This window comes from Salvelinus alpinus, chromosome 2 (genome assembly GCF_045679555.1).
Source record: "Salvelinus alpinus chromosome 2, SLU_Salpinus.1, whole genome shotgun sequence".
NCBI classification, from domain to species: Eukaryota; Metazoa; Chordata; class Actinopteri; order Salmoniformes; family Salmonidae; genus Salvelinus; species Salvelinus alpinus.
The window spans coordinates 124,893,875-124,916,325 of NC_092087.1; the positions used below are offsets into that span (position 1 = coordinate 124,893,875).

General features: G+C 43.7%; 3 protein-coding genes across 5 annotated transcripts; 2 read left to right on the forward strand and 1 right to left on the reverse strand.

Moving 5' to 3' along the window:
• Window positions 1–304: 304 nt before the first annotated feature.
• Window positions 305–6,861, forward strand: LOC139568583 (protein FAM83B-like). The gene is made up of 4 exons (XM_071390507.1): window positions 305–849; window positions 1,926–2,090; window positions 3,483–3,607; window positions 3,839–6,861. The coding sequence occupies exons 1-4, from the start codon at window positions 397–399 to the stop codon at window positions 6,096–6,098; spliced, it is 3,003 nt and encodes a 1,000-aa protein (XP_071246608.1). The 5' UTR covers window positions 305–396; the 3' UTR covers window positions 6,099–6,861.
• LOC139568582 (lengsin-like) lies at window positions 6,791–9,737 on the reverse strand. 2 transcript variants are annotated; one of them, XM_071390504.1, is made up of 4 exons: window positions 9,520–9,737; window positions 8,611–9,298; window positions 8,305–8,468; window positions 6,791–8,141 (listed from the first exon to the last, which is right to left on the reverse strand). In XM_071390504.1, the coding sequence occupies exons 1-4, from the start codon at window positions 9,562–9,564 to the stop codon at window positions 6,927–6,929; spliced, it is 2,112 nt and encodes a 703-aa protein (XP_071246605.1). In that variant the 5' UTR covers window positions 9,565–9,737; the 3' UTR covers window positions 6,791–6,926. The 2 variants fall into 2 exon arrangements, with proteins under 2 accessions (XP_071246605.1, XP_071246606.1); XM_071390505.1 differs by lacking the exon at window positions 9,520–9,737 and adding an exon at window positions 9,418–9,510.
• Window positions 9,738–17,259: 7,522 nt separating this feature from the next.
• Window positions 17,260–22,311, forward strand: LOC139568581 (zona pellucida sperm-binding protein 3-like). Of its 2 annotated transcripts, none has more exons than XM_071390503.1 (10): window positions 17,260–17,749; window positions 17,830–17,945; window positions 18,035–18,138; window positions 19,374–19,551; window positions 19,738–19,855; window positions 20,002–20,087; window positions 20,209–20,405; window positions 20,577–20,753; window positions 21,542–21,664; window positions 22,050–22,311. In XM_071390503.1, exons 1-9 carry the CDS (start codon window positions 17,327–17,329, stop codon window positions 21,658–21,660), a joined length of 1,518 nt encoding a protein of 505 aa, XP_071246604.1. In that variant the 5' UTR covers window positions 17,260–17,326; the 3' UTR covers window positions 21,661–21,664; window positions 22,050–22,311. The 2 variants fall into 2 exon arrangements, with proteins under 2 accessions (XP_071246604.1, XP_071246603.1); XM_071390502.1 differs by having other exon boundaries at window positions 22,118–22,311.
• Window positions 22,312–22,451: the final 140 nt, after the last annotated feature.

A 22,451-nucleotide genomic window follows, 5' to 3' on the forward strand; every position in this document is an offset into this window, starting at 1 on the left:
ACATTATGACATTCAATTGAGTGCAAGGCCTCTTTTCTGTCTTTCTCCCCTGAAATTTTCAGAAAGATTTGAAAAGATCCTTTGTGGTGTACTGTCTGTACTTGAATTTCCGCACAGGTGGAGTGTATTTTCTACAAATGTACTGAATGAAGAATGTCTACACAAATATGGTAAAATCAAACAGTTATTGGAAGTTTCACGTGTTAGTTTGTGAGTCAACTGTTTCACTTAAATGGCTTTGGCATTAGGTTGTGGCATTATACATAGTGAAGATGAAAATAGTACAAGTCACAATTTAATCAGTTCTGTCATAACACATAATATATTGTATATTTTTTTAAGGTAATAACCCCATTCTACATAAATCAGAGATCCTCTCAGGGGGAAATCGTACAAATGGAATCCAAGCTCTCCTGTCTGTTGTCATTCAAAGAAGACATGATTCCAGCGGAATACATTCAGCCACACTATAAGGAGTCCTACCGGCTTGCCATCTACGCTCTGGTCAGTGGGGGTAGAGATGCCTACCAGGAGTACCTCAAAGCCGAACAACTCAGTGACTTTCTCTCTGAAGAGGAGGTCATCTTCATTTTGGGCAATGCAGAGTTGCCAGTCCCGGAGGATGAGGATTATGAAGTAGGGAAACGTGGAAGTGAAGAAAATGTCATAGCTCCCTCGACTTACTTCCCCACTGAGTCAGATGAGGAGGTTCCTGACCTTGACCTCGGCTGGCCAGAGGTCACCAATGAGAACGTGGAGACAAACATCAGCCTGCTTTTCCACCCTCCCAGACACAACACACCGACCATCAAAGAGATGATACGTAAACAAATCCAAGCCGCAAGACAGGTAACGAGGCACACTAATATAATTTCCCATCAATAATTTGCAGTGTCTGGTATTTACTGTTATGGTTTGTACAAATTCACACTCCCGGTTTGAATTGTCTTTCTCACAGAGTAGCATTTCCCACAAGTGCACATGTTGAGAATTTTTTTCATGTTCAGTTAAATATCTGTGGCATATCAACCACCTAAGCCTGTCTCAACTTGAACCGGTTTCAACGTAGGCCTACTGAAATGTTAGCTTCACACGTCATGGCTGCTTGCCAGACTTATTGTGTTCTGAAAGGTTTCCACTTATCATCCTTACAATTGGATATGTAATTGCAGAAGGTTAAAAAAGGGTGTGTGCGGATAACAAAAGTCATTGTTACTTCTCAAAACAGCACATACTGTGCTGTGCAGACAAAAGTGCACTTTTGAATACCACAATTACTCAATGTTGGGGAAGCTACTCTGAAAATATAGTTTACCAAACTACCAATTACTTCACACTGGAAGAAGTTAAGCTACACTGAAGCAATCCATAAGAAAAATATAGATTACTTATCTAAAGTTACTTTGAAAAAGTAGTTCACTACTTTGTGAAAAATGATCATATATTAATCTGAAATGTCATTGACCCCAAATTGCAAGAACAGATTGTTCTGGAGTCAGATGTGTAATTTAGCCTATAAAAACACAAAAAGTGAGAATAAGGCACACGAAAAGTGTTTTGTGAGAATTAGGCAGGGCTGATGCAGAAAAAGAATTTAAATTCTTGCCTACTTCACCCATGTTTTATTTGAGAAAAAAAGTAGTGTGTAGTTCCAGCAGGTAGCTACACCACTACATTGCAAAACAAGTAATTGACTACTGAAAATGTTTGAATTTAGTTCAACTACCACCAAGCTACTGAAAAATGTAATTAAATTACTAGGCGAACTACTTCACTACTCCCCAACACAGCAATTACTACACAGAAAAAGACATGAGGCACTGTTTCAGATTTGGTGACCAAGTTCTGAGACTTCTACTTTCAATAAACCTCTGCTGTTCACACAACTGATCATGAAGTGTCTTCTTCATTCCTTTTTATTATAGGTTATTGCTATAGCGATGGATGTCTTCACTGACGTTGATATTTTTAAGGAGATTGTCAATGCGACTACTAGGGGAGTGATGGTCTACATACTTCTTGATGACTTCCAATTCAAAAGCTTTCTGAATATGGCTAAGAGCGCAGGTGTCCAAATACAAGATCTCAAGGTAAGGAATTATATTTGAAATACTTCGCAAAATGTAAATGAACTACAACAAAAACTTCTGCTTCGTCCAATGAAATACCACCATTTTTCTACACATAATTTGTGTATCCCATTACACTGTGTGTATAAAAAATAGGAAGACCTTCCTAATATTGAGTTGCACACCCTTTTGCCCTCAGAACAGCCTCAATTAGTCAGGGCATGGCCTCTACAAGGTGTTGGAAGCGTACCACAGGGATGCTGGCCCATGTTGACTCCAATGCTTCCCACAGTTAAAGTCAAGTTGGCTGGATGTCCTTTGGGTGGTGGACCATTCTTGATACGTATGGGAAGCGGTTGAGCTAAAAAAATCCAGCAGCATTGCAGTTCTTAACACACTTAAACCAGTGCGCCTGGCAACTACTACCATACCCTGTTCAAAGGCACTTAAATAGTTTGCCTTGCCTGTTCATCCTCTGAATGGCACAATCAATGTCTCAATTGTCCCAAAGCTTAAAAATCCTTCTTTAACCTGTCTCCTCCCCTTCAATCTACACTGATTGAAGTGGATTTAACAAGTGACGTCAAAAAGGGATCATAGCTTTCACCTGGATTCATCTTGTCAGTCTATGTCATGGAAAGGGCAGGCGTTCCTAATGTTTTGTACACTCAGCGTATATTCACAAAGGAACTGTAAGAGCTTAAAGTCCTGATTAAATTGTATTTATTTTATTTATTTAACCTTTATTTTATCAGGGCATCATACTGAGACCAAGGTCTCTTTAAATGCATAGCAGGAGTTTGTCAGTGGCATGACCTTTTAACTATTGGCAGGAGTCTTCGCGGATTAGCAATAACATTTGCTCCACACCCTTGGTGGAAATGCAGTAGTCATTTACCGGTGTGTCTATTTCCCCTGAAGCATCATCAGTGTATTAACATGCTGGATGTCATCAGCGAGTTTATTTCATGAGGTTTATAGCACAGTGCCAGGCTTGTTCCTGTTACGCAGTGTCTTTACCCTTTGTCTCTATTGGATAGATTGAGAACTTGTTTTTGAGCAAAAACAAAGTTTCCCGATGAAAGATGAAATGTGTTTGTTATCTCGCTGTAACGCTTAATCATTCCAAACCAATGTTCTGGTTGGCCTCCTGTCAATGGTTTTGGGGATGGTTGTCACAAGTTTGTTAAGGTTAGAGTTGTTGTAGTGGTGTGCGTGTGTGTGTGTGTGTGTGTGTGTGTGTGTGTGTGTGTGTGTGTGTGTGTGTGTGTGTGTGTGTGTGTGTGTGTGTGTGTGTGTGTGTGTGTGTGTGTGTGTGTGTGTGTGTGTGTGTGTGTGTGTGTGTGTGTGTGTGTGTGTGTGCGAAAAAATAAATGGTGAGAGATTTTATCTCGGTTCTTCTGTCTTGTTCAGAACCTGCGAGTTCGGACAGTGAAAGGACAGCAGTACATGTGTCGATCTGGAGCAAAGTTCCATGGATCTTTGGAGCAGAGGTTTCTATTGGTGGACTGCAAAACAGTGTTGTACGGCACATACAGGTTTGTCTAACCTAGTACAACCAACTATGTCCCCTCTATTGCATTTAAAACGTAAATCTGTTCCCAAAGTCTTCCTTATACTTGTTAAATACAGTATGTTAAATATAGTATTATACATTATATAACATACTAACATTTTCATCTAAGTATTCATCGAGTTTTATATATTACTAACCGGATGACTGCATTTATTTATTATAACACCTTTCTTTTGGTCTCCCTTTTCTCCAGCTTCATGTGGTCCTTTGAGAAGATCAACCTCAGCATGGTCCTGGTGGTCACAGGGCAGCTGGTGGGCTCCTACGACGAGGAGTTCAGACGTCTGTTCGCCCGATCCACTCTTCCCGCCACTCTCTCTCAGGAGAGAGACTTCCGGAAAAAGCCGGCAACGTCCACATACGACCCTTATTCCGGTCGGCTCTTCGAGAGCAGACTCTCTCTCGACCAGATTCACATGAGATCCCGTGGGAGACAGCTTGGCTTGATGAGCTCTACCGGTCATCAGAAGGACGATCGATACAACAATGGACAGATGGTCAAAAGAGGACTGAGCTTTCAGGACAGACTGAATCAATCTCACTGCACCGATACGGGGAGACTTGTGAGGGGACACAGCTACGCCGGAGAGCTGCCGCGGAGAGGGAATTCCACAACTCACTTGAGGAATGTAAGAGATGAAGCTGGCGGCGCTCACGGTGCCCCTGAGAGAGTCAGACACAGCGAGGATCTACTGTTACATTACACGCAGAAGAGGTACGGCATTGACCAACAGCATCTACTCCCTTACAGCAGTGAGAACTCTCTTAACAGGTGGAAGATCGACTCGTACCTCAATAACAGTGATGCGACCCTAGGGGAGCCAGTTGAGAATCTGCATCCGCCTGACAGTACGCAGAACCCAACCACATCATCCCGGATGAGAACATCAGTCCTCTTCAACAGCCTTCTGGCAGAGCAGTCTGAAACTCCTAACTATATGTCTGAGCACTCTGTGACATCTCCACAAGGCAGTCTATGGATGCTATCTCCACAGGGCAGTCTAAGAGTGACATCCCCACAGGGCAGTCTAGGAGTGACATCTCCACAGGGCAGTCTAGGTGGCCTAAGCAACTTCCAAACCCAACTGACCCCTGCTAGATTGAGGGAAAGTCAGACGAGATTGGAAGAGATCAGACGGAAAAGGCTCAGTTTACATGAGTATGAGGAACCTGTCAGCAACTTAAGGCCAGTGCAAAGCCAGGATTCTCTCCGGCTGTCTATTTTCTCTACTCTCGAAAGAGCTAAAGGAAGGTCGTCAGAGAGAGGCCTGAATAAAAGGCACAGTGCGGCAGAGCTAGCAGGCAGCTCAGAACACAGTTCTAATCAAGTACCATCTAGCCGCAGAGAGGAACTCACCCCAGGAGGTCAACAGGAAGAGGAAAACAGAATTGAAGACCAAAAATATAAACTAACCAACTTTAGTGATGCACAAAGGTCTGTCTCACAATACGATATCACGACGAAGACAGAGAGGAATCCTCTTGATGACTGGCAAGAGCCTCTCTCCAGGACGATGTCGGCAGCCCAACTGGGAATACAACTACAGGAACCTTTGCTCAAGCCCTCCAACTTCAGACCAACAGGACTTAATGTGGAGAGCTCTAAAGCCCTAACATCTTTGATTGGGATACCAGAGGAGAAGGAGGGCTCCACCAGGAAGAGCCATGGCTCCACTGACCAGCTGGCCAACAGCTCCGACTTGGTGCTCTCCGCAGACAAAGAGGAAACATGCCAAAGTGTGAATCCATTGAAACCCAGAACTTCTGTGAAATCAATAATGAATATAGTGCATGCCAATGTTTCAGTGGAGAAAATGGTGGAGAAAACATCACACAAGGAAGAAGGAGCAGAACTCCAAAGGCAGAATTCATTCAGATCCACAATTCAAAGGATAGGTTCAGAAAGACCAAAGCATTTAGTGCAGGCTGACATTTCAGCAGAGCAGAGAACCATCTCAGATCCTCCTGGAAAACCGTCAGCTGTGCGACTTACTACATCACCCAAAGGTCATTCTCCAAGCCCTTCCAGGTCATCACACATTGCGGCTGGCACTGAAACCGAAAAGGAACAACAACATAATTCTCTCAGCCCAGCAGGTAAATCCTCATCTCCTGGGTTAACTACTAGCTGGGTTAGAAGGAGCTTCAGAAAGAAATGTGAACCGCACCAGGACTCCCTGAGCTCCACAAACACTGTGGGGAGTCAAGCATCAATTAATTCAGACACCGGGCGGAAACGAGCATATAGCCGGTTTGAGAGTTTTGTTTCATTTGACAACAAGTCTTCTGATAAACCGAAAACAACTACTACGAACCGATATGATTCAGACAACCGATATGTGAGACATCCCTCTATTAGTTCCATGCACAGCTATCAGACTGAAACTACGCCTAATGAAAATAAGCTTGGCCGATTCATACAACGGGTGGGGAATCTCATCAGCAAGAAGTGAATGTGTAAATGTTGTCTACGATCAAGGCAATAACAGCACTGTTCTATGACAGGGTTTGTATTGTAAATTAGACTGTTAAGTCTTTAGGGAATTTGCATGTATTTTTTTGCAATGGTTATGGGAAACATTTTGTTGTAAAAAAATGTATATATTGGAATGTTCTAATATGGCAAGTGTGCGAATTCTGATAAAGCAATATCCTTTTTATTCCTTACTTGTGAAATGGTCATTTAGATTGTCCCTTAGTTGTCAATTGAATACCCCAAACGTGAGTATATTACTGTCCTTTGTTTTGAGTTAAAAGTGCATACATGCATAGGACAATAATTGCTTCAATATAAGGTACATTTACATTTTACATTTAAGTCATTTAGCAGACGCTCTTATCCAGAGCGACTTACAAATTGGTGCATTCACCTTATGACATCCAGTGGAGGTACCCTGTGTTGTGTGTTCAGCTATACATGTAAAATAAGTTTCAATGTCAGTATTCAGTGTAAAGTGGCCAGTTTCCTTTCATACATTTTCCCATAACATTGTAATAGGTTGAGAATGTTATTTATGTTTGTGTACCATGCTGACCACTATCTACTGTAAGGCATCATCATTCACGACCCAAACACCAGATGTTTCCTACTCTCTTTTAAATGTGATAATTCATTTTCAATTCATTTGGGCCCTGCACACAGATGTTGATATTTCAATCATGTTTTTATTGTTTTCTGTCAAATATGGAATAAAAAAAGATATATATTGAAAGAAAGCATTGTGTGAATTCGATCAATCCATTTGTTTAACAGGAATCCGACTGTACAATATTGAGCACTTCTATATGAAATATTCCAGACATTTGTTCCTCTCTGCATCCAATTCTTCAGTCTCAATCTCAAATTGCTTCAGAGCAATAAAATACTGCACAAATGGTTCTCCCAGCGCTCCGCGAATCACATGGTCTTCGCTCAAAGCCACCAGAGCGTCCTCCAGCTTCACAGGGATGGCAAACTGCTGTTTCCCCAGCTGGGTGTGGGTGGAGGCCCTGGTCAGACCCGTCTCAGCCCCCAGGTTGCGTTTGATACCGTCCAGTCCTGCCGCCACGGTGGCCGCCAGCACAACGTATGGGTTAGCCATGGCCGAGCCCAGCTTGTTGTCGATATGCATCTCCCGCCCGCCGTGGCATTTTACATTGAAGGCGCTGCTGTTGTCATTGTAGCCGTAGGTGGCGTAGACCACGTTGTGCTTGGGGTCTTTAACCTTCTTGGCGATGTGGCTGCGGCAGCCCAGCCCAGGGGAGAGCAAGCAGCTCAGGGCGGCCGAGTGGCTCAGGAGCCCCGCAAGCCACTTCCTGCCAATCGGCGACAGCTCCCCTCCGCCGTGGTCCCCGGTGTGGAAGAGACTACGGCGGCCGTTGGCGTCCCAGAGAGAGTGGGAAAGCACCCCGGCATTGTACAGGCTGTCGTCGGTGAAGAAGCTGGCGATGTAGCTGTGTTTCCTCGCCATCTCTTTGATGCCGGTACGAAACGTGAAGGCGGTGTCGGCGGCCGCGATGCCGAACTCCGGCCTCAAGTTGATCTCCATCTGACCGGGCACCATGGCTGAGGCCAAACTGTCCACGTCGGCCCCCATGCAGTACATCCCATTCACCAGCTGCTGGAAGAAGGGCAGGTCGTGGTTGCTGGCCAGGGTGGTGGCAGGGAACAGCATGGTCTTGGGGCCCACCCTGTCGGGCGCGCCCAGGACACAGCACTCGTAGGTGAAGGAGGAGTACAGGGAGAAACCCATGCTCTGGAGCTGCCCCATCAGCTGCTTGGCGATGAGACGGGGTGCGGTGCGCAGGGGGCTGCCGGTTATCATGCAGGGGTCACAGATGACCCGGGCCGTCTGCGCTGCCCAGGGCAGCACCCTGAAGGTCGACAGGTCTGGGATAAGCAGCACGTCGCTACTGAAGTTGGCAGGGTTGTTGGCGTGGTCCACCTCACAGCTCTTAGGGCTCAGGGTCAGCTCTAGGTAGCTTCTTGGCATCGGCACCCCATATACTGCTTTCTCCTGTAAAGACAAAAAAAAGTTTACATCATGGGACTTTTCCTATAGGCAAGCATAACCATTGAGCAACCATTTAAACAAATAGCATTATAACATTGTGGGTTGTCTCAATACACTATAGCTAGTAGGTTTCAGGATGTTTGTGTACTGTGTGTGAGATGATTACATGAAAGAAGCGGACTGGCACTGTCTTAGACCTGGACACCCCATGGAGATCTGTGGCCTCGAAGCGGACAAAGTTGATATTCTCCCGGGCAATCTGCTGCTTGATGTGCTCCATGGCGGAGAAGCTCTGAGTCCCAGACTTATCCATGTTGTCTTTACTGTTATCTATGAGAACAAGAGCCAAAAGCAACTATCATGTCTGTAAAAAAAGATGTTCGCCTGTGATGGAACTACTGTACTAGCTACAGGTTTATAAAAAAACTGTAATAAAAGCTTTTTGATAAAACTAATCCCAAACCAGACTAACCTGTTTGTGAGTTCCAGGTCTCTCCACAGTTGGCACTACTGTTCTCGAACGTGGACGACTGAACTCCGGATTGCCTGTTTGCTCCAGTCACATCTGACGAGTCCATACCGGAGCCAAGCTGGAGGGAGCTGCTGTCCCTGGACCTGGTGGACACCCTCCTGGAAGCATCAGAGTGGGGCTTGAAAGTGGTGAAGGAGGACTGGGACTCCGGACGTCCATCTCCCCTGTTGGTCCCATGCAGGTAGGTGTAAGGGGCTGGGCTTCCAGGACGCCTCCCCTCCTCCTTCCCCCGGGCACCAAGCATGGAACTATCCTTCAGGATACTCTTCAACTCATCCATGGTCTGTCTGGAGACCCCCACCTCGCTGTTGGACGCCCTTTGGCTGTAGGGGCAACCCTCTCTGGACCACTCAACCCTGGAGGGGGGGCCCTCATCCTGCCTGGGCCGGTCCCTCTCTGGAGACCCAGAGGGCCTGTGGGAGTGGGTAGAGGGGCTGATAGAGATGATGGTGGGGTTATTTTCTGAGGGTCTGGGGCTGCTCACGTAGTCGGAGTGGTGGACTATGGACGGCCCCCCTCTGTCCAAGTCCACTGGGGCCACGTGTTTCCCACTCACCTTCACTCCCTTCTTCTTGCCCAGGCTCATTCCACTGCCATCTACCTGGTCTCTGAGCTTACTTGAGCCCTCCTGGAAACACCAACAAATAGATTACAATTAAATGAACAATGCATTTATTACACCATATTAAAACGAAAACATTTTCTTTTTCAATAGTGATGTTCTTTAAGATTATTCAATTCAGTTACCATATTCATGAGCAAAAAAACAACAACAACGTTGTGTCCAAATCCAAAACACCATACTGGGATTTACAGGTCTAAAAAATGTAAAAGAGCTAGAGATGTTACCTCGAGAACGAGATCCTCTGAGTCATGCATTCCTTTTATACTCATTTGTGAGTTTTGACCTGAGATTTGAGTGCCTTCATTTGAAACCAGAGCTATGCTCGCACATTTCTTTTATGGACAATTGGCACAATGGTGATGGATTGGAAAATTCTCTCACCACACCCATGAGCACTCCTGTTGGACAGTGGTATCCACTGACAACTGGTAGAGACTGAAACACGTCTGCTTTCACCCCAGTGGCTATTAACATTGACAATTCAACATCCCTCTTTGTGTCAATGCAAAGGGAGGTGGAGACAAAAACACACAGCTCAGCTATTTTGTTTGTGCATCCAATCATGACACTCAGGCAGTTTCTAGAAAGAAAAGTACTTTGTCTAGAATGATGAGAAACATTAACATATTTATCAGGCATCTACAATAGATGTTCTAACTACAACTTTTTGCTGATATAAACTCTTTGATGGTAAAGGATTAGGCTACTGTCTGTATGAAAAAAAACTAGATTTGATATGGCTTCACAAAACCTTTATATCAAGACTGGGACCAAATATGCTCTCTTTTCTATAATAAATATATTTTTTCTATAGTGAGATTAGTTTATATTTAGATTAACTTGTGCAACATTGGCATAGGACCTAGATTGAATTTAGTGCTCATCCAAGACACTGTAACAACTTGATAACAACTTAATTACAATATTATTAAGAACAACTATACAACTATATTATATCCCAAAATACCTTTCACTGAAATACCTAATAAGATAAATGTTTTAGTAATATAGACTGCAGTGCAGTATAGTCTAGCTATAGCCTACTTATAAATACCCACAAAATACTGCATTTTACCTGCTAAGATGTGTGCATCATGATGTGAAGAATTCCGGTCACTCAACTTTTGAAAGAATAGCCTATTTGTTTCCACATAGGCCTAATAGGGCCTAAATGATGGTCATCACTAGCTTCTATGAGAAGGACGCTATTCCAGCCTGCAAATCGGATGTGGGCATTCCTGCATTTGCAGGAAACCCTCTCTATACTTCTATTTGTACATTTTTAAACTATAGTCTCAGTCGGTATTCAAGTAATAATAAGGAATTCCCATCGACCACGCTCACAAATTGAGGGAAACCAACATTATTTCCTATTGACCCCCATTGTAAAAGAGGCAACTCCCCCCCCAAAAATGCACTGTCATGTTAACAAGCAACATATCCCAGAAACAGGACATTTCAAAGTAAAATGGACAATATGGAATGGACAATCACAACTGTTGTCCTGGAGTTCCACCCCATTGTCATGATCAGAGGTTTCAAGTTTGTATCTGTAAATTGTCCGGACCGGACAATTTATTTGATTTTGATTTTGTAGTTTTCTATTCAATGCCATTACAGTATCCATTGACTTAGGACTCAAATTGAAGTTTTTATGCCTTCCCCTAGATGTCAACAGTCTTTAGAAATTGTTTCAGGCTTGTATTCTGAAAAATGAGGAAGTAAGAGCAGTCTGAATGAGTGGACCCTAAAGTGTCACAGAGCTTTTTCATGCGCGAGACCAAGAGAGTGCCTTTCTTGTTTACCTTTTAAATTGACGACGTTATTGTCCGGTTGAAATATTATCGATTATTTAGGCTAAAAACAACCTGAGGATTGAATATAAACATCGTTTCACATGTTTCTATGAACTTTACGGATACAATTTGTTTGTTTTTTGTCTTCCTGTTTTGACTGCTTTTGAGCCTGTGGATTACTGAAGAAAACGCGCGAACAAAACTGAGGTTTTTGGATATAAAGAGACTTTATCGAACAAAAGGAACATTTATTGAGTAAATGAATGTCTGCTGAGTGCAACCATATGAAGATCATCAAAGGTAAGGGATTAATTTTATCTCTATTTCTGACTTGTGTAACTGTTCTACTTGGCTGGTTACTGTTTGTAATGATTTGTCTAGTGGGCTATTCTCAAATAATCGTAAGGTATGCTTTCGCCGTAAAGCATTTTTTAAATATGACACCGTGGTTGGATTCACAAGAAGTTAACTTCTTGACGCACGGATCGCTTTAGCGGGATCATTTTCATCAACAACCGCTGAATTGCAGAGCGCCAAATTAAAAACAAATTGCTAAAAATATTTATATTCATGAAATCACAAGTGCAATACAGCAAAACACAGCATAGGTTGTTGTTAATCCACCTGTCGTGTCAGATTTTGAAAATATGCTTTACAGCGAAAGCAATCCAAGCGTTTGTGTGAGTTTATCGATCACTAGACAAAACATTACAAACACCTAGCAGCAATGTAGATTGGTCACGAAAGTCAGAAAAGCAATAAAATGAATCGCTTACCTTTGATGATCTTCGGATGTTTGCACTCACGAGACTCCCAGTTACACAACACATTTTATTTCTTTTCGATAAAGATAATTTTTATATTAAAAAAACTCCATTTGTTTGGCGCGTTATGTTCAGTATTCCACAGACTTAGGCAGGTCATCAAGGGTTGACAAAAATTCCAAATAGTATCCGTAAAGTTCGTAGAAACATATCAAACATTTTTAATAATCAATCCTCAGGCTGTTTTTAACATAAATAATCGATAATATTTCAACCGGACGGTAAACTATTCAATAACAGAGATAAAGAAAATGTCGAGCTACAACTTTCGCGCGCATGAACTAATGGAAGGACATTCAGCTATCCACAGACGCGATTTGATAAATCTCGCTCATTTTTCAGAATAAAAGCTTGAAACTATGTCTAAAGACTGTTCACACCCTGAGGAAGCCATAGGAAAAGGAATCTGGTAGATATCCCTTTAAATGGACGAAAGGCAGGCAATGGAACAATGATTTTTCAAAATAGAGTCACTTCCGGGTTGGATTTCCTCAGGTTTTGCCTGCAAAATCAGTTCTGTTATACTCACAGACAATATTTTGACAGTTTTGGAAACTTTAGAGTGTTTTCTATCCTACTCTGTCAATTATATGCACATTCTAGCATCTGAACCTGAGAAATAGGCAGCTTACATTGGGAACGTTATTTTTCCAAACATAAGAATTCTGACCCCTAGCTTCAAGAGGTTAACTTTAAACCTATGTAAAATATGTTTTGTTTTCTGAATTTTTATAATGAGTATTTCTATATTTGAATTTGGCGCCCAGCAGTTTCACTGGCTGTTGAAGAGGTGGGACGCTAACGTCTCACGTACCCAAGAGAGGTTAACCAGCATGGCTACCACAGCATTCTGCAGCAATAAGCCATCCCATCTGGTTTGCGCTCAGTGGGACTATCATTTGTTTTTCAACAGGGCAATGACCCAACACACCTCCAGGCTGTGTAATGGCTATTTGACCAAGAAGGAGAGTGATGAAGTGCTGCATCAGATGACCTGGCCTCAACAATCACCCGACCTCAACCCAATTGAGATGGTTTGGGATGAGTTGGACCACAGAGTGAAGGAAAAGCAGCCAACAAATGCTCAGCATATGTGGGAACTCCTTCAAGACTTATTCAAGAAAAAGCATCCAGGTGAAGCTGGTTGAGAGAATGCCAAGAGTGTGCAAAGGTGTCATCAAGGCAAAGGGTGGCTAGAATCTAAAATCAAAAATATTTATTGCTGACCAGCAGATGTCACTAATGTGCATTGTGAACAGACAATGAAGCACCGAGTAATTAACTGTTTTTCGGCCCAATTTGGTGAAAGCGCCGAAGCCTACAGAAAGATTCAGTTTCCCATCATTACAGATTGCTATAACATATGATGTGTAAGCTGATATGTAAAATACCTATCCAGGCGTTTTAAGATCTGCCACGTATCAGCGACGCCTGGGCAGAGGAACGCGGCCAACAAGAACGCGTTCCTCTGATGGTATCAACAGAGATGGTCGGCTCGCTTCGAGTCCTTAGGAAACTATGCAGTATTTAGTTTTTTTATGTATTATTACCCCAGGAAGTCTTAAGTCTTATTACATACAGCCGGGAAGAACTACTGGATATAAGAGCGACGCCAACTTACCAACATTACGACCAGGAATATGACTTTCCCGAAGCGGATCCTCTGTTTGGACCACCACCCAGGACAATGGATCTGATCCCAGAAGCTGACCCAAGACAACGGCGCCACAGAAAGGACAGACGGAGCGGCCTCCTGGTCAGGCTCCGTAAACGTGCACATCACCCACCGCTCCCGAGTATACTACCTGTCAATGTCCAGTGTCTTGACAACAAGGTAGACAAAATTCGAGAAAGGGTTGCCTTTCAGAAAGAGATCAGAGATTGTAACATTCTCTGTTTCACGGAAACATGGCTCTCTCGGGATATGTTGTCGGAATCGGTTCAGCCACCGGACTCCTCCATGCATCGCGCCGACAGAGATGAATATCTCTCTGGTAAGAAGAAGGGCGGGGGTGTATGCCTTATGATTAACGAGACATGTTGTGATCATTACATACAAGAACTCAAGTCCTTTTGTTCACCTGACTTAGAATTCCTCACAATCAAATGCCGATTGCATTATCTACCAAGAGAATTGTCTTCGATCATAATCACAGTCGTGTATATTCCCCCCAAGCAGACACATCGACGGCCCTGAAAGAACTTCATTGGACTCTATGTAAACTGGAAACCACATATCCTGAGGCTGCATTTATTGTAGCCGGGGATTTTAACAAGGCTAATCTGAAAACAATGCTCCCCAAATTCTATCAGCATATCGATTGTGCTACCAGGGCTGGCAAAACCCTAGACCACTATTATTCTAACTTCCGCGACGCATATAAGGCCCTCCCCCGCCCTGCCTTCGGAAAAGCTGACCACGACTCCATTTTGTTGCTCCCTGCCCATAGACAGAAACTCAAACAGGAAGCTCCCGCACTCAGGTCTGTTCAACGCTAGTCCGACCAATCGGATTCCACGCTTCAATATTGCTTCGATCACGTGGACTGGGATATGTTCCGCATTGCGGCGAACAATAACATTGATGAATACGCTGATTCGGTTTGCGAGTTAATTAACAAGTGAATCGGTGATGTTGTACCCACAGTGTCTATTAAAACATTCCCCAACCAGAAACCGTGGATTGATGGTAGCATTTGCACAAAACTGAACGCGAACCACTGCTTTTAATCAGGGCAAGGTGTCACAATTCGTGTGTATAGGTGGCAGGGAAGTCAAGCACAGGAGAATTAAACTTGGTCAAATGGAGTAATTTAATAAAACAAAACATAACTCCAAAACCATGAATACAAATTAAACAAATTGGGTATGAGGACCCGTCATGAACCAAATACAAACAACACGACACTGAACATAAAACAATCTCTGACAAAGACATGATGGGAAACAGAGGGTTAAATACACAACAGGTAATGAATGGGATTGAAACCAGGTGTGTAGGAAGACAAGACAAAACCAATGGAAAATGAAAAATGGATCAATGATGGCTAGAAGACCGGTGACGTCGACCGCCGAGCACCACCCGAACAAGGAGAGGCATCGACTTCGGCAGAAGTCGTGACACAAGGTGACCGGAAACATAACCGAAGAACAAACAGTGTAGCAAGGCAATCAAACAAGCTAAGCGTCAGTACAGAGACAAAGTGGAGTCGCAATTCAACGGCTCAGACACGAGAGGTTTGAGGCAGGGTCTACAGTCAATCACGGACTACAAAAGAAAAACCAGCCCCATCGCGGATCATGATGCCTTGCTCTCAGACAGACTAAACAACTTTTTTGCTCGCTTTGAGGACAATACAGTGTCACTGACACGACCCGCTACCAAAACCGGCCGGCTCTCCTTCACTGTAGCCAACGTGAGTAAAACATTTAAACGTGTTAACCCTCGCAAGGCTGCAGGCCAAGACGGCATCCCCGGCCGCATCCTCAGAGCATGCGCAGACCAGCTGGCTGGTGTGTTTACAGACATATTCAATCAATCCTTATCCCAGTCTGCTGTCCCCACATGCTTCAGAGGGCCACCATTGTTCCTGTTCCCAAGAAAGCTAAGGTAACTGAGCAAAATGACTACCGCCCTGTAGCACTCACTTCCGTCATCATGAAGTGCTTTGAGAGACTAGTCAAGGACCATATCACCTCCCCCCTACCTGACACCCGGCCTAGACCCACTCCAATTTGCTTACCGCCCCAATAGATCCACAGACGACACGATCGCCATCACACTGCACACTGCCCTAACCCATCTGGACAAGAGGAATACCTATGTAAGAATGCTGTTCATCGATTACAGCTCAGCATTTAACACCATAGTACCCTCCAAACTCGTCATTAAGCTCGAGACTCTGGTTCTCGACCCCGCCCTGTGCAACTGGTTCCTGGACTTCCTGACTGGCCGCCCCCAGATGGTGAGGGTAGGTAACAACAGCTCCACCCCGCTGATCCTCAACACTGGGTCCCCACAAGGGTGCGTTCTCAGCCCTCTCCTGTACTCCCTGTTCACCGATAACTGCGTGGCCATGCACACCTCCAACTCAATCATCAAGTTTGCAGACGACACTACAGTGGTAGGCTTGATTACCAACAATGACGAGACAGCCTACAGGGAGGAGGTGAGGGCACTCGGAATGTGGTGTCAGGAAAACCACTTCTCACTCAACTACCTGCCCTCCAGGACCCATACACCACCCGATGTCACAGGAAGGCCAAAAAGATCATCAAGGACAACAACCACCCGAGCCACTGCCTGTTCACCCCGCTATCATCCAGAAGGCGAGGTCAGTACAGGTGCATCAAAGCGGGGACCGAGAGACTGAAAAACAGCTTCTATCTCAAGGCCATCAGACTGTTAAACAGCCATCACTAACATTGAGTGGCTGCTGCCAACATACTGACTCAACTCCAGCCACTTTAATAATGGACAAATGTATGTAATCAACTTATCACTAGCCACTTTATATATAATGTTCACACTACATTACTCATCTCATATGTATATACTGTACGCTATACCATCTACTGCATCTTGCCATCTTGATGTAATGTATCACTAGCCACTTTTAAACAATGCCACTTCATATAATGTTTTCATACCCTACATTACTCATCTCATATGTAGATACTTAAAAGAAGGTTGTTTCAAGAAGTCAACTACTGAAAACAAATATATAAATATATTACCAGGTACTTAGTAATCTAACAGTTCCCCAACAACTACAACTAATACACACAAATCTCAAAGGGGTGAATGAGAATATGTACATATAAATATAAGGATGAACGATAATCCATCTACATTACTCATCTCATATGTATATATACTCTATACCATCTACTGAATCTTGCCATCTTGATGTAATGTATCACTAGCCACTTTAAACAATGCCACTTAATAATGTTTACATATCTTACATTACTCATATCATATTTATGTAATGTATTTTATGCCATCTATTGCACCTTGCCTATGCCGCTTGGCCATCGTTCATCCTTATATTTATATGTACATATTCTCATTCACCCCTTTGAGATTTGTGTGTATTAGTTGTAGTTGTTGGGGAACTGTTAGATTACTTGTTAGATATTACTGCACTGTCGGAACCAGAAGCACAAGCATTTCGCTACACTCGCATTAACATCTGCTAACCATGTGTATGTGACAAATAAAATGTGATTTGATTTGAACATGCGTGCCAATTAAAGATCTTGACTAATCAGATGCAAGGCCCAATTAGGGCGTAATCCAGCCCAGGTGTGCAGCCTGGTTGGTTGTTAAAAGCTACCTCAGTTTCATCAATTGTAGCATAGCAGAGGCACGCTGTCCTCTAACCTACAGAGTCACATTAGTTGTTGGCATGGGACTCATGATGGCAAACATGCTCAGGTTATTGTTCAAGCAACTGGTTTGGTTTTTACTTGTGGAAAACTTCTTAATCTCTCCTGCTTTGTCATATACTTATAGCACTGACACATGGCAACAACTTCCAAGGCGAACACCGCAATTTGACAATCGGCCACGCTTTAAACAGCCTCCACTCCAACAAACGGTTTCAAGGCCAGTTCGAGTAGAAACTGTCGCTGTGACGTGCCATTCAGACTACATGGAGATAGTCGTGAAGGCTGATCTGTTTAAACTCGGTAATCTAATCGACGTGGATGACCTGCGACTTGGAGTTGAACAGTACCAAGACCAAGAGCACTGTAGGGCTACAGCTTCAGCAGCCGGAGATGAGTACAGAATATTTGCAGCACTTTCGGACTGTGGAACCAAGTACCTGGTAATATATTTATATATTTGTTTTCAGTAGGTGACTTCTTGAAACAACCTTCTTTTAAATGCTGCTTTGTGACTCCACAGATGAACGAAGACTCATTGATCTACACAAACCTCCTCAGATATACACCCAGAACCACACCAGATGGCATTATTCGAATGGCTGGTGCTGTAATCCCAATTGAGTGTCATTATGAAAGGTGAGTTAAGGCTATACTGTTGTATGATGATCATAGGAATTCTGTGTTGACCTATTGGTGTATTTACCGGTCTGTACTTTCTGTTTCAGGAAGTACAGTTTGGACAACTCTCCTCTCCAGCCGACCTGGATCCCTTTCACCGCCACAGTGCCTGCTGAAGACACTCTGCAGTTCTCATTGAAGCTTATGACAAGTGGGTATATGAATCCTGGGCTGCATTTTGCAGGGTACAATTTTGTTGAACATTCAGATAATCAATCAATCAAAAGGATACAATGGCACTCTCCCAGAAGCTTGGTAAAACCTGTGAATTGAATGTTCAGATATACATTTTTTTTTTATATAGCCCTTCTTACATCAGCTGATATATGAAAGTGCTGTACAGAGAACCAGCCTAAAACGCCAAACGGCAAGCAATGTAGGTGTAGCAGCACGGTGGCTAGGAAAAACTCCCTAGAAAGGCCAAAACCTAGAGAGCAACCAGGCTATGGGGGGTGGCCAGTCCTCTTCTGGCTGTGCCGGGTGGAGATTATAACAGAACATGGCCAAGACGTTCAAATGTTCATGCATGGTCAAATAATAATCACAGCAGTTGTCGAGGGTGCAACAGGTCAGCACCTCAGGACTAAATGTCAATTGGCTTTTCATAGCTGATCATTGAGAGTATCTCTACCGCTCCTGCTGTCTCTAGAGAGTTGAAAACAGCAGGTCTGGGACAGGTAGCACGTCCGGTGAACAGGTCAGGGTTCCATAGCCTCAGATGTAAATGTACTATGTAGCACAAATGCCCCTCTGACATGCAAAATACGGAATCACATCAGACAACTGTTATTGGGGACACTTCTATCTGCAACGTTATACAGTTTGCCTACTAAAACATGGCCCTGTTAACAAACCCCTCATTTTAATCCATTATTTGATGCTCAATAGTTGAGTGACTATTGACTATGTTCTGGCCGGGGTAGTTTTCATAGCGACTCGCGTTCGTAATTTTAAAACGCATCGCTTGCAGTACGGTCTTTCATATCAGCGATACATTTTCAAAAAAGATAAATTACTTCACGTTTTATAGTGTTCCCACACGGACATAGTTCCATGTGACAGTGCTTGTTAACATACAGAAGACAGAGGTGTACCTGTGCTAATTAGTTATCTGTGTCTTCAAACACCTGTGTATAAACGGAAGATTGACGCCACGAACGTGTTGTCACTGAAATACTGTTGGCTACAACTAAATGGGGTAGAGTAAGTGTTGCGCTTGTGAAGTGGTATGAAAGAGGGCTTTGTTTCTTGAACTACACTGCAATAGATGTTTTAGCTGCCAGGGCCAATTCACATCTAAACAGATGGTCTTTGGACTATAAGGAGTATTGTTAGGCTCCATTAGATCATTATTGGATATCCTGTCTATTGCCATTTCCTTTCCAGGTGACTGGCTCTATGAGCGGGCTTCTGGAGTCTACTTCCTGGGTGATCCCATCAACATTGAGGCGTCTGTCAGGGTTGCTCACCACACCGGGCTCAGGGTCTTTGTTAGCAGCTGCGTGGCCACACTGGACCCTGATAGCAACTCTGTCCCCAGATATGTCTTCATTGAGAGTGATGGGTAAGCAGGGGGGGAAAATGGCTTAGAACGACTATTCTCTGGCTGGCCCGTAGAGAACGATAGAATATGCCATTTGAGGGCTTCCACCATTTTTTAAAGTAGTCAACTGGTGCTTGGTGGCTTTGAGACTTAATTGGTTACTAAGGACGATGCCCCAATATGTATTTTAATATTATCTCCCTCCAGGTGCTTGATGGATTCCCAGCTGCCTGGTTCCCGCTCTGGTTTCATGCGTAGAACCCAGGACAACAAGCTTGGGTTCCACATTGATGCCTTTAGGTTCTACCAGGAGGACAAGGCAGAGGTGAGGATGGTATTTAAAAATAAAGAACAGATGTTGTAGAGGCCATTATGGGTACTGTAGTTAAATGATTCTACAGTAACATCATTTACAGACATTATGTAGGCTACTGTGATTCTGAATCTTTGTTTTGCTTATCCTGTTAACAGCTGTACGTCACCTGCCACCTTATGGCAGTCCCTGTCATGGCCCACGCAGAGCCTAGCAACAAGGCATGCTCCTTCATTGATGGCAGGTGGGATAAGTCACATTTCCTTAGCTACTGTTACTGGGCTGTGACCTATTCACTGGAATAACCATAGCTTTTAAAAAAAGGGGTGTTCTTGGTCCATGAGTAGATCTTTCATACATTTCAGATGGAGGTCTGCTGATGAGAATGATTTGCTATGTGGGCGTTGTCCAAGCCTGAGTAGACAGAAGGGGGTTGATCAAGCTCCAGCACAACGTCCCCTCAGTCCAAGACTAGGTGGTAGCCAACTTGAACCTCGTGTCTACAGCAACAAAGCCCCAGCCTCTGGTGACAATTGGAGTATTGGGATGAAAGCCAAGAAAGGTGTATTTGACATATTAATCCCTCTATTCCATCACCAACTTCTCAAAACACATTGCAGGGGTGGGACCTTCCCTCAATTTCCATCTCAACCATATTGGAGAAGACTAATTGAGTGTCTTGACTGCAAATGTGTGTGCTTGCATGTGTTTAATTAATGTGTTGTCCTTTTAGTATGGGACCAGGATACTACATTGGGCCCCGTGATGGTCCTTCCAAGTAAACAGAAGAGTACACCTGTATCTCCACGGATGAGTGGAGGTTTCGATGTACCTGGCTTCCCTGCCTCAAAAGGGGACAGGAAGCCTGTATCACCTGGCAGTCGTTGGAGTGGCATGGACTACAAGAGAGGTAATTTGACTCTGACATGGTGTAATCTTATTCCTTATGTAGTGCACTACCTTTGAACAGGTAGTCTTGATAACCCAACCCTAGGCAACAGTAGTGACTAGGGTCTGGTTTCAATGACTGACTCGTTTGGCAACTTCTCCCAACAAATCACGAGGCAGACATAGCAGAAAGTCATGATTTGAAACCAAATTTTATAGGGAATACCTTTGCAGTGGATTTAGTAAGGTAGTTGAGGCAAACTAGCCACTGGCATAATGCACTCATTAAAAATAACTGATCTCCATCTTGCTAGCTACTCTTTTGTATGTATTCAAGCGGATAAGGTAGTGACATTGGCATAGAGCAACTAAAATAAGTCTGCCTAACTCGCATTCTAGTACATACAGAAGTGTAAAGCCAGTTTATATCATGTGTGGGAGGCAACCAGGATGTCTAGGTTATTGCCCAGACCACGATGCACTGGTCAAAAGTAGTGCACTCTATAGGTCATCGGTTGCCACTTCGGACACCTGTCTTTTCCTATCCCTATAGTCTAGCAATTCTGCCAACACTGGCTATGTTAATCTATTACATTTAATTCCAGGACCTTATTTCGCCCAATCCCAAAATGAAGCTAGTCCCTTGGGTCTGAGGGACCCAACAACAAGCACGGTCTCGTTAGCTCTAGAACAAATGATGGCTTCATCAGGCAGAAAGAACTAATCGCCCAAAGCGTTCATGACAGTACGTTACTGTTTTGCATGTATGATAATTGCATGTAGGCTCTGTGCTAAATAGTCTGTTCTCAGAGCTGGAGGCCACTCCAGACCCTGAGTTGATTCCTACACCTGAGCCCAATGGAGACCTTGAGGTTACCACAGAGAAAGAGGGTCTGACTGAGGATCAGTATGAGATTGGAACCTATTGAAAGGGTATGTATGGGATGATGGTACTGCTATTTTAGAGGGAAAAACTGCACATGGCAAGCAGGTTAGCACTTATTGGGATGGCACTGCAGAATGTTCACTAGCTGGCACAGCCACAAAGTAATAAAATAGGATTTTTAAACATTAACCTCACTGCCAACCCTAATGCCTAACATTAAATTAAAACCAAAAAGCATACATAGTTACAATGTAGCAAATTTTGACTTTCCATCTGGCACATCTAGTGGAAATCGCTCAGTTCTGCCTCCATGACAATACCGTCTCAATAAATGTCAACCTGCACATGGCAATTGCCAGAATCACTTTTAAATATCTGCCTCTGACTTCAGAGCTTTTGATGTGGTTTCATAAAGAAGGGATATGTTCCCAGTCCACTATCCAATTTCTAGAATTGGAAGGCGTTGTCGTGGTAGCCCATAATAGACTTTCTCCAAGCAGCAGCACACTCCAACTCACTGAGGTTGGTGCCGGTCCTGATGTCCCAGCACACAAGGAGGATGACACTACAACAAAGTGACATAAGCACCACATCTGCTCCTGGCGAACTCAACCAGTGAAGGGACTACCACAACACAGACGATATCTCAAGAGATGCCTGTTAATCTCTTTGAAAAATAAATGATTTAATGCTACTTCGACTGTCTTTCTGTCTTCACCATTATGCACTACATGCTAGAGTAATCTGAAATATTGCCTTCATTTGTTAAAAAAGTGAGTGCCTGTTGCGGCCAACTGACATTTCCTAGCTTAGTCTTTGGTCTGTATCGGTGTT

What these genes read in the sequence shown, in the direction of transcription:
- LOC139568581 (XM_071390503.1), top strand. Translation starts at nt 17,327, where the DNA reads ATGGGACTCATGATGGCAAACATGCTCAGGTTATTGTTCAAGCAACTG. An exon ending in ATTGAGTGTCATTATGAAAG is followed by an intron (nt 17,946 to 18,034) that starts GTGAGTTAAGGC and finishes TTTCTGTTTCAG; the next exon opens with GAAGTACAGTTTGGACAACT. An exon ending in CTCATTGAAGCTTATGACAA is followed by an intron (nt 18,139 to 19,373) that starts GTGGGTATATGA and finishes TTTCCTTTCCAG; the next exon opens with GTGACTGGCTCTATGAGCGG.
- LOC139568583 (XM_071390507.1), top strand. Translation starts at nt 397, where the DNA reads ATGGAATCCAAGCTCTCCTGTCTGTTGTCATTCAAAGAAGACATGATT. An exon ending in TCCAAATACAAGATCTCAAG is followed by an intron (nt 2,091 to 3,482) that starts GTAAGGAATTAT and finishes TGTCTTGTTCAG; the next exon opens with AACCTGCGAGTTCGGACAGT. An exon ending in GTGTTGTACGGCACATACAG is followed by an intron (nt 3,608 to 3,838) that starts GTTTGTCTAACC and finishes CCTTTTCTCCAG; the next exon opens with CTTCATGTGGTCCTTTGAGA.
- LOC139568582 (XM_071390504.1), bottom strand. Translation starts at nt 9,564, where the DNA reads ATGAGTATAAAAGGAATGCATGACTCAGAGGATCTCGTTCTCGAG. An exon ending in CAGAGGATCTCGTTCTCGAG is followed by an intron (nt 9,299 to 9,519) that starts GTAACATCTCTA and finishes TGGTGTTTCCAG; the next exon opens with GAGGGCTCAAGTAAGCTCAG. An exon ending in GACCTGGAACTCACAAACAG is followed by an intron (nt 8,469 to 8,610) that starts GTTAGTCTGGTT and finishes TTGTTCTCATAG; the next exon opens with ATAACAGTAAAGACAACATG.